The sequence below is a fragment of the Amaranthus tricolor genome, chromosome 1 (genome assembly GCF_026212465.1).
Source record: "Amaranthus tricolor cultivar Red isolate AtriRed21 chromosome 1, ASM2621246v1, whole genome shotgun sequence".
NCBI lineage: Eukaryota > Viridiplantae > Streptophyta > Magnoliopsida > Caryophyllales > Amaranthaceae > Amaranthus > Amaranthus tricolor.
Window position 1 is genome coordinate 43,848,629 of NC_080047.1, and position 11,379 is coordinate 43,860,007.

Sequence of the window (11,379 nt, forward strand, 5' to 3'; positions counted from 1 at the left end):
CTTAAATCTTTTTAATCCTTAATACTTTGAATATAATAATGAAATATGTTTGAGCTCTTTTTAATTTCAATCTTTTATTTTGTACTCAAATAAAGATATTGTAAGGATTATCCCTATCACTAATGTGAATTAGAGTGATAGCTGCAATCAAAATGTTTTCATTTATAAGACTTTCTTAAACAGAGGTCTTAATAACCTCGACTTCTTCGATAATAATAAAAGTATAATATGACATCTTCTTTTCCTCTCAGCAAACTGCTGCGGAAATCAAAATATGAGTGTTAAAGTGAAATGTAAAAAAAAGCTTCAAATATGTTATGTTTTAACCCTAAATAAATTATGTTATAACTCTCAAGTATATGCTGGTATAACACCAAATGTAATTGTTATAACCCAAAATAAATGTTGTTATAATTTCAAATATATTATGTGACTTTTCATATTCCACTTAACACATGCGCTTTAATTTCAATAGCAATTTTTTAAAAAATTAATATAAATTAAATTTAGGTTGGGCTTTTGAGAGCCATCTTTACAAAAGACGGTCTCTCAAGAGAGCACCTGATAAAGTAGATAGACTGGTGATGATGATTCTAAAAAAATTATTATGTTATAACTCCCAAATATATGCTGGTATAACACCAAATGTAATATGTTATAACCCGAAATAAATGTTGTTATAATTCCAAATATATCATGTGACTTTTCATATTCCACTTAACACATGCGCTTTAATTTCAATAGCAATTTTTTAAAAAATTAATATAAATTAAATTTAGGTTGGGCTTTTGAGAGCCGTCTTTACAAAAGACGGTCTCTCAAGAGAGCACCTGATAAAGTAGATAGACTGGTGATGATGATTCTAAAAAAATTATTATGTTATAACTCTCAAATATATGCTGGTATAACACCAAATTTAATATGTTATAACCCGAAATAAATGTTGTTATAATTCCAAATATATTATGTGACTTTTCATATTCCACTTAACACATGCGCTTTAATTTCAATAGTAATTTTTTTAAAAATTAATATAAATTAAATTTAGGTTAGGCTTTTGAGAGTTGTCTTTACAAAAGACGGTCTCTCAAGAGAGCACCTGATAAAGTAGATAGACGGGTGACGATGATTCTAAAAAAAATTATTACTTCAACATTTTTTAACGGTGATTAATTTTCTCACTAAATATTTGGAGCGTTCCTTAATCCTTTTACTCGGTCTCAGTACACAACTACACACACACTTCCCTCTTATAAGCTTAATACACCTTTAACATTTTCGAAACGCTTAATTTTTTCAATTCTCTCTCAAAATTCCCCAAAATTTTAATTTCTTTCAATCCCTAGGATCTTTTGGTGACTTCTATTTCACGTAAAACAATGGGCGGAAGAGCAGTGGTTTCAGACGATGAAGGTAAACCCTCAAAGTTTTTCCCCAATTTTGTTTGAAGTTCGATTTTCGCCGTTTTCACACTTCCGGAAAACCCTAATTTCTCATGTTATACAAATTTGAAATGATTTAAATGGTGATTTCGATTTACAGAGGAGCTTGATCTTCAAGATGACGAGAGAGAGCAAGATGAAGAAGGCGAGGAACTTGATGATGGGGAAGGTGGTGGTGGTGATGATGACGATGAAGACGAAGATGATGGTTAGTCTTTTTAATTTTTTTTCGTGTTATGATCTTCAAGTTTATGTCTTTTGCGCTGATTTGGTGCTGTCTAGGCTACGGTGAGAAACTAGGGTTTTGATTTTCTAGGTTTGCCTTTTTGGATTGTTTAGTGCCTTATGGAAATGTTTTTGGTATTGTTAATCGGAAAATGAGTAATTTTTTTAGCATTCTATATGTTACTGAGCTGTATTTCTAGACCCAATAGCGTGGATAATAAAATTGATTGTGTTACCGATGTAAATTCTTGAAATGTCAATGAGGTTTATTTGGGTCCATGTATCAATGCTATGTCTATTGTGGTTGTAATGAAAATTATTGGCTGTGTAAAAGGAAATGCCTTTTTGTATTACTTTATGGTTGTGATTGGATTTGATGGGCACTAAACATCACTAATGTGAATGAGTAAATAGATGCTAATGAGCTGACTGCTGTAACAGAAGGACAGGATGAGTTTGAGAATGATGGTTTCATCGTTGATGGTGATGAAGAAGAGGAAGAACCAGAAGAAGAAGAAGAAGAAGATAGGGACGATGATGAGGAGAGACATAGAAAGAAGAGAAAAAAGAAAAGGTTGATCTTTTTCTGAATAATTTGTTATTAAACAGTCTCAAACGTTATCATTTTTTTCTGACGCGGGTTTGACTCTTTAAGGGAATCCTTTGAACTTGATGATGATGATTATGAGCTTCTTCTGGACAATAATGTTAAGGTTCCTCGTAAAGTGAGTATGATGTTTGATCCTAATGGACTATCCCACTGTAAATGTTATATTTATGCATTGGATGTTTTGTTGGTGTTTGAACTTTTAAATATCTGATTTTACTTTGTTTTTGTAACAGGAAACTAAAAAGTTGAAAAGGTTAAAGAAGGCTCGGCGTGATGCTGATGTTGGGCATTCTGGTCTCTCTGATGAGGATGAATTTGATGGAGCTGGGAGAGGTGGAAGGACAGCAGAGGAGCAGGTCAAACGCTCCTTATTTGGTGATGATGATGGTAAATTGCTATGTCTTTTCTGGTCGTTGCATGCAGTATTACAAGTTAAATTATTTTATGGGATATTGTGCTTTACAGGAGGACCGGTTGAGGATATCCCTGAAGATGATGAGCAGGTAGAAGAAGAGGATCCAGACTTGAATGATGAAGATGATATGGCTGATTTTATTGTTGACGAAGATGAAGTTGATGATGATGGAATGCCTATCAGGTATTTATAGGTTTTTTTTTTTCAGTTCTCTCTAGCTCCCGTTATGTTTCATTTGATAATTTCCGTTGCTTTTTCTGGAATGTAGAAGAAAACCGCAAAAGAAAAAGAAGCATAGACAAGCTCCTGGAGTTCCATCATCTGCACTGCAGGAGGCTCATGATATCTTTGGAGATGTCGAAGAACTTCTGGATATGCGTCGTCGATTGAATCTTGAAAGAGATGGGTATGATGATAGTGGTCAATGGAAGGACAGAGGGCTGGAATATGAGTTTGAACCTATCATTCTTGCGGAGAGGTATATGACTGACAAGGATGATCGTATGCGGGAGATCGATGTACCTGAAAGATTGCAGGTGAATATCTGTGCACCTTGCTCAACAATATCTTGTAGTTTCTGGTTTTTGTATTAGAAATGTGCTGTTGTTGGCATCTGCTGAAATGACGGGTGACTTATTTTGCTATGCTGAAAGATATTCGAGGAGAGCACAGGTCCTCCTCCTACTGATGCTGAATTCATTGAAGCTGAGACCAAGTGGATCAAAAAGCAGCTAGAATCTGGTCAAATTCCTGGGCTTGCAAATGTAACATTTGGAGAAGAAGTAGAAGATCATATTAGAAATTTTCTGAACTTCACACATGTTCAGAAACTTGATGTGAGTATTGGCTTGCTGCATGCTGTATTTGGGGAAGCTAGTGTTTTCATTCTTTTCTGGTTGGTCTTATAATTTCTTAATTTGTTTGAATTTTTTCCAGCTTCCTTATATTGCTATGTACCGCAAGGAGGACATTTACAGTTTGTTGAAAGACCCCGAAACAGGTGAAGATGTCAGCCATGATAAGCCTGCTTTAAGAAGGCACAAGGTAAACCTTTTGTGGTATGAGAATGAGTTTAGCTTTCACGTTGGTTTAAATACCTTTTGGATATTTTTGGTGACTTTAGATTTTTGACTGTGGAAAAGAGAAAAGAATTGCAATCATTATGTTGTGAATTTTTTTTTTTTATGAAAATGAATGGTTAGCTCTCTCCTCTCCTCACATTACATGATATGTCCTGAGTTCTTTGACCTTATTGAAAATATCGCGTCTCTTAAAAGAGTTTGTAGAAAATAATGGTGAGTGGACAAGTCAGGTCACAGTGGTGAAAATCAAGTTACTCATTAGGGTAAAACAATACCATTAGCATCTTAGGAGGTTAAAATAACACGCTCCACTAAAATGAATTGTTAAACATTCAACTTTAAATTTTTGTTTATTAATGTGCGTATGTGTGTGTGTTTATTTGTTTCTTCTTAAATAGTTTTGATAATTTATTGTGGCATTCGATCTTCATGGCCTTTTCTTGTTGCCTAGACAGGACATGCTATATGCTTACTTGATAGGTAAGGTTTTTGAGACAGATTTGCCTATGCAGGTGCTTTGGGTTGTCTATGACTCAGATAGAAAATGGTTGCTTCTTCAAAAGCGAAAGAGTGCTCTCCATGGATATTACAATAAAAGATTCGAGGAAGAGTCCCGCAGAGTATATGATGAAACAAGACTAGGTTTAAATCGACAGCTTTTTGAATCAATTATTGAAGCCTTGAGACTTGCCGAATCTGAAAGGGAAGTGGATGATGTTGACTCAAAATTTAATTTGCATTTCCCTCCTGGTGAGGCTGGTGTGGATGAGGGGCAGTATAGAAGACCGAAGCGTAAATCACTTTATAGCATTTGCAACAAAGCTGGTTTATGGGAGGTAGGCAGCAAATTTGGCTATAGCTCTGAGCAGTTTGGCAGGCTGATCTCTTTGGAGGTAATGTTGTTTTTGTGGTACTTTTTTTTTTTGTTTTTATATTAATATTTGGTTACCTATTAATTTAACTCTCTATCCTTCTTAACTTGTAGACAAAAATGGATGAACCTGAAGATCCAAAGGAGACACCTGAGGATGTTGCCTCAAACTTTACATGTGCGATGTTTGATTCACCTCAAGCTGTTCTAAAAGGTGCTAGACACATGGTATGTGCTTGAAAAATTAGGAATATATTGTGCCTGGATTGTTATAGCTGCTTTATGAATGGTTTGTGGTTATTTTCAGGCATCAGTTGAGATAAGTTGCGAGCCTCGTGTGAAAAAGCATTTTCGTAGTATATATTTTGACAATGCAGTGGTTTCAACATGTCCTACATCTGATGGAAATGTCGTCATAGATGCTTTCCATCAATTTTCTGGTGTCAAATGGTTACGCAATAAGCCATTAAACAAATTTGAGGATGCCCAATGGCTTCTCATTCAAAAGGCTGAGGAGGAGAAGCTCCTCCAGGTTACTATTAAAATGCCTGAGGAGAATCTTAAGAAGTTGTTAAGTGATTCCGAGGATCAGTATGTTAGCTGTGGTGTTAGTAAGCTAGCACAGTTGTGGAATGAGCAGAGAAAATTGATATTGCAGGATGCAATTTTTAATTTTATATTGCCAACACTGGAGAAGGAAGCTAGACTGTGGTTGACTAGCAGGGCTAAGACCTGGTTGCTCATGGACTATGGTGAACATCTTTGGAATAAAGTTTCTGTGGCTCCGTACCAGCGGAAGGAAAGTGATATGAACTCAGAGGATGAGGCAGCACCAAGGGTCATGGCATGCTGTTGGGGTCCTGGAAAGCCACCAACCACTTTTGTCATGTTGGACTCATTTGGTGAGGTTATTGATGTCTTAGAGGCTGGGTCAATCAGCCTGAGGTCTCAAAATATTTCTGATCAACATCGTAAAAAGCATGATCAGATGAATCTTTTGAAGTTCATGACTGAGCATCAGCCACAGGTCGTAGTCCTGGGGGCTGTGAGTTTGTCTTGTACCCGGCTTAAGGATGATATTTATGAGGTATCCCTCTTATCTGAACTTCGACTTATTGAACTATAGTTTGTAGATTTGAAGATTGCAGTTGCTACTTATATTTTTTATAGCCCTTCTTTTAATGTACTTTCAAAAATTAACTGATTTTCTATCGAAAAAATTGGCTAGGGTTGATGAAGCTATCAAACTTGTGTAATTGATGTAGTCTGTGATTATAGTAAATCTGTATTGTTTCAGCTAGCAAATGCATGATTATTGATATATATAAAACCAAATATCCTCTTTTAATAATTAATTAACAATCGTTGTGGAAAGTAGATCAATAGTGTAACTAGTAAAAGAATGGTAAATTTGAAAGCGCAATTCAATTTTTGTAGTGGAACAGAAAAGAGGTAAAAAAGAAAGTTATGATGAGATATTTCTTGTTTGCTTGGAGGAAAATTACATAAGGGAATAGGGACTAAGATTTCCTTGGATGTTTATGCATGATGACATGTTGTTTGGTTGGCATTTGGCATTGAATAGATTAAATGTGAGACATGAGCCTCCTTGGGAAGTAGAAATTCTCAAGAATATGGCATACGTTCCTCTTATACTAAGTCACAAAAGTTAAGTACGTGCCTTTGGTATCAAGAGTGCAAGTTTCCTAATGTTCATCTAACAATTAACCATTATTTCTTCAGAATTTTTCTAGGGGTTTTACTATTCTTGGGAATTTGCTACCTTTGTGAATCAAACAAGCATTTACATAGGCATGTAGGGTCTTCATTATATTTTTGGGTTTGCAATCCACCTTATGGTATAAGTCTGTTTTAATTTAAACTTAAAAAGAAAGTACTGGATACAGATGGTTGAGATGTTAGAAGTACTATAAGTTAGCCCGTGAGTCATCTTGGCTTGCTTTTCTAAATGAACGATTGAATTGTCATCACTCATCAGTTCACTGCTATACAGTGAATCCCTGATTCTTTTTCTTCCAGGGATTGGGAAAATCGTTATTTGTTCATTGGTTCATATTGTTTTTTACAGTGAGGTGTGTAAACCTTAACATTGAGGTTGTGGTGGTGAAGTAGTGGCATCATTTCACACATCATATCTCTATGGTATGGTTCAAACCTCACGGGACTCATTTGTGGGAATTCTCTTTTCTTACCCCGTGTCCTCTTCATCTTATCAAACCCCAAAAAAGTTTTATAACAGATCAATGTTCCTTTCAGATTGTCTTTAAGATGGTTGAAGAAAATCCCAGAGATGTGGGGCACGAGATGGATGGATTGAGTGTTTTCTACGGAGACGAATCTTTACCTCGTCTCTATGAAAATTCGCGTATTTCATCTGATCAGAATCCTGGGCATAAAGGTAAATATACAATTTTTTTTTTATATCGATCATAAACAACCTCTTTGCTATTACATGGGAAAGGTTGCGTACTTCCGATCCCCTGTGGCCTAATAATGGCATTGGGGTAAGGAGTGTTGCTATAATCAACAAGTTGGACTTCATATCGCTATTTTTCAAGCAGGTGTTGTGAGACGAGCTGTTGCCCTTGGACGCTACCTCCAGAATCCATTAGCTATGGTTGCAAATCTTTGTGGACCAGGCAAGGAAATTTTGTCGTGGAAACTTAGTCCTTTAGAGAGCTTTCTCAATGCCAATGAAAAGTGTGCAATGGTTGAACAGATTATGGTTGATGTAACTAACCAGGTGGGGATTGATCTGAATTTGGCAGCAAATCATGATTGGCTATTTGCTCCTTTGCAGTTTGTTTCTGGTCTTGGGCCCAGGAAAGCAGCATCTTTACAGCGGTCACTTGCAAGAGCTGGGGCAATAGTCACAAGAAAAGACTTGTTGACTGCACATGGACTTGGGAGAAAGGTGTTCATAAGTGCTGCTGGTTTTCTGCGTGTTAGGCGTAGTGGTTTAGCTGTTAGTACCAGCCAGTTTGTTGACGTCTTAGATGATACAAGAATACATCCAGAGTCCTATGCCCTGGCACAAGAAATGGCAAAAGATATTTATACAGAAATTGTGGGAGATGATAATTTTGATGATGATGATATTGAGATGGCAATTGAACACCTCAGAGACCGACCAAGTGCATTGAAATCATTTAGTGTTGATGCATATGCAAAGGATACAGACCGTTTGTCTAAGATAGAGACCTTGCATGCGATTAAAATGGAATTGATACAAGGATTTCAAGATTGGCGTAAAGCATATGAAGAACCTAATCAAGATGAAGAGTTCTATATGATTTCTGGGGAGACAGATGCCACATTGAGTGAAGGACGAGTTGTTCAAGCTACAGTTCGCAGGGTGCAACCTCAAAGAGCAATGTGTGCCTTGGAATCAGGATTAACTGGTATGCTTGCACGAGAAGATTTTTCAGATGATTGGAGAGATTGTGATTTGACTGAGAAGTTGCATGAAGGTGATATCCTTACCTGTAAGATAAAAAATATCCAGAAAAACAGATACCAGGTGTTTTTGACATGTAAAGAGAATGACATGAGGAATATGGGGCATCAGAATATTGAGAATCGAGACCCTTACTATCAAGAAGACAGTATCAGCTTACCAAGTGAGCAAGACAAGGCTCGCAAAAACAAGGAGCTTGCGAAGAAGCGTTTCAAACCTAGGATGATTGTTCATCCTCGTTTTCAGAATATTACTGCTGATGAAGCGATGGAGGTATGTATGTTTTATGTGACTTGATTTGTGTCTTTCTTGAAATAGATTTTTTTTGGATGATATAGGTATTGTTTTTCCCCCATTTTTGTTAGAATTTTTTTGGGAGATTTGTGGATGGATGGGTGACACTAGCAAGTGTTTCTCAAGTCTATAGATGCTAAATATTTCCCTAGAAAATTCTGAGAATGTTTTTCTTTAAAACTCTCTGAAACATGGTATTTCAAGGCATAGAGAGTAGTTTTAGACTTTATTCGTATGGAGATCTTTTCTTGCTTATTTTTTTTATCACTGTGGCCTGTCCACCTTCTATTAATTATTCACAATTTATGTTCTACAGCTTTTGGCAGACAAAGAACCCGGGGAAAGTGTTATTCGTCCAAGTTCTCGAGGTCCATCTTATTTGACCTTGACTCTGAAGATTTATGATGGTGTCTTTGCTCACAAGGACATAATTGAAGGTGGAAAGGACCACAAAGATATAACAAGTTTGCTTCGGATTGGGAAAACTTTGCAGCTTGGTGAGGATACTTTTGAGGATTTGGATGAGGTTAGTATAAATATCGTACACCTTGCATCACTATGCTGACACGTGGGAGCAATATTCTCTTGTACAAAATGAGTCTAGATTTTGCTAGCTGTGCTTAATCTTTAATCATGAATAATGAACATGATTGTTAATGTTCATTACAAATGTCTGGTGTGCCGGTACAAAACAATCTCTGTTGTGTTTTTACTCTTGGTCACAATAGGCTGTTTAGTGTGGTGTCAAACTGTCAATTTGATGCTCATCCTGAGCTACTCTTGTGACAAACAGTCTCTTGGTGAGACGACCTCAAACAAGAACATATTCTCATACAATAATATATACTTCTAGATGGGCTATTTAGCCCAAGTATAAGACACGTCTCTGGGTGAGACCTTCTCGTATAACAATTTGTGTTTATGTAATTCTAGGCTTGAGCAATATGCAGCATGACTATCCTTTTTTCCCTTCAAATTGCAGGTTATGGACCGCTATGTTGATCCCTTGGTTACTCATTTGAAGGCAATGCTGAACTATCGCAAGTTCCGAAAGGGTACAAAAGCAGAAGTTGATGAGCTCCTTAGGATTGAGAAGTTAGATAACCCGGCTAGAATAGTTTATAGTTTTGGAATTTCACATGAGCATCCTGGCACATTTATCCTTACATATATTCGTAGTTCAAATCCTCATCACGAGTATATCGGTTTATACCCTAAAGGCTTCAAATTCCGCAAGAGGATGTTTGATAATATTGATAGGCTTGTAGCGTATTTCCAGAGGCATATTGACGATCCCATACATGAATCACCGTCTATTCGATCAGTTGCTGCTATGGTGCCAATGCGTAGTCCAGCAACTGGTGGTTCCTCTGGTGGTGGTGGATGGGGTGGCTCAGGAGGCAATGATGCTGGCTGGCGAGGATCTTCTGATAGAGATCATTTGAGGGCAGGTAAAATTTGCGATGTGCATAACAATTTTGACTTAGATCCTCGCTTTCTTCGTTTTCCTCTGAAAATTGTACAAGGCCCGTTATCTATTTTTTGGAATGTCTAGCTTATTATATTATGTGCATGGCCTTTTGAATGCTATTGAAGTTTAGGTGGCTGATCTATCTCATTCTTTAGGTCACCAACACTTGAAATAATTTAGTGCAAAAACTAAAAAGAAATTAGTAAGATATAAAAATGAATTTCTCTAGAGTTTGGATGGTTGGATGATTGCAACCTTATCCTTGTCAAAACCAAGAGTTTCTGATCATTCTTTGATAGCAAACTACAACTTCACATGGATCTAGCCATTTTACTAAAGTTGAATAAATCCTTGCTTTTATTGAGAATGGACACATGCATTGAAGTTTATGGTGATGAATATTGATTTGAAGATTGTATTATCTTGATAGAGAACAATTATAGTATTTTAAATGGTATCTGTTCATGAGTGACAAAATTGTTTTTGTTTTTATAGGACGAAATGATTACAGAAATGGTGGTCGTGATGGGCATCCTAGTGGAGCACCTAGGCCATACGAAGGAGGAGGCCGTGGTCGGGGTCGTGGCCGTGGCCGTGGTGGTCGAGGCTCATATGATGGAACCAGAGATGGCGGGAGCAGGGATGGTGGTGATTCCAGCTATGGATGGAAGCGGGGCTCTGATAATAGAGATAGCGGGCATGGTTCCAAGCGTGGTTCAGACAATAATAAAGAAGGAAGCAATAGTGATTATAGAAGCTTCCCTGGTGCTAAAGTCCATAATGCTCCAGGTGAGGAAGCTTTTCCTGGTGGATGGAGTTCAAGTGGGGCTGGTGGTAGTAGTAGTGGAGGCGGAGGTGGAGGCGAAAGTAGCATTGGAGGCTTGCGCGTATCTGGTGGTGATGCCCGCAAAGATTCTAGGCGGGGTTCAGGTTCAGTTTCAGGTTCCAAGAGCTACTCCTTGGGACTGTCGGACAGCCGGGGTGGAGGAGGTGGGTGGTAGGTAAATACCATCAATGGTTTTCTATACCTGAAATAGATGAACATGTTATCAGCTTTTGAATCACCAAATCAAGTTTTGACTAGGGACTCTTGTATTTTAGCCCAGTAATGACCTTTTTCAAGGTAAATGTAAGCAATTAGTGAGTAAAATATTCTAGTGTCTAATTACAGTCTCCATCCCTTGATCGTGGTGTTATTCAGTCCACCGGCGTTACGCGACACATCTGTAACGATTTTGGCGATGTAGAGATTTGATTTGGCCAATTTAGGGTTAGATTACGACGAAGTCACAGCCTCACAGGAGTCGACGAAAATTGAATATGGAAGCAGTGTTTGTAGAACTCTAGATACTTTTATTTTGGTCATTTATGGGATTGGATACAAGCTACAAAGTATTTGTAATGATATAGTTTAATAAATTAATTTTTTACTTCCATATTTTAACTTACCTATAATTAGAGATATTAACAATTTAAATGGTACATTAGCAT

At 37.2% G+C, this 11,379-nt stretch overlaps 1 protein-coding gene across 1 annotated transcript; it reads left to right on the top strand.

Annotated features, from left to right (window-relative positions):
• Positions 1-1,200: 1,200 nt before the first annotated feature.
• LOC130828062 (transcription elongation factor SPT6 homolog) lies at positions 1,201-11,324 on the top strand. Its single transcript, XM_057693866.1, has 17 exons — positions 1,201-1,413; positions 1,543-1,650; positions 2,109-2,241; positions 2,323-2,392; positions 2,511-2,664; positions 2,743-2,875; positions 2,961-3,228; positions 3,346-3,528; positions 3,629-3,736; positions 4,287-4,667; positions 4,760-4,873; positions 4,953-5,732; positions 6,923-7,064; positions 7,228-8,396; positions 8,734-8,943; positions 9,400-9,868; positions 10,384-11,324. The coding sequence occupies exons 1-17, from the start codon at positions 1,380-1,382 to the stop codon at positions 10,887-10,889; spliced, it is 4,962 nt and encodes a 1,653-aa protein (XP_057549849.1). The 5' UTR covers positions 1,201-1,379; the 3' UTR covers positions 10,890-11,324.
• Positions 11,325-11,379: the final 55 nt, after the last annotated feature.

Coding starts and splice junctions, on each gene's coding strand:
- LOC130828062 (XM_057693866.1), top strand. CDS start 1,380: ATGGGCGGAAGAGCAGTGGTTTCAGACGATGAAG. Junction 1,651..2,108: donor CGATGAAGACGAAGATGATG/GTTAGTCTTTTT, acceptor CTGCTGTAACAG/AAGGACAGGATGAGTTTGAG. Junction 2,393..2,510: donor ATGTTAAGGTTCCTCGTAAA/GTGAGTATGATG, acceptor TTTTTGTAACAG/GAAACTAAAAAGTTGAAAAG.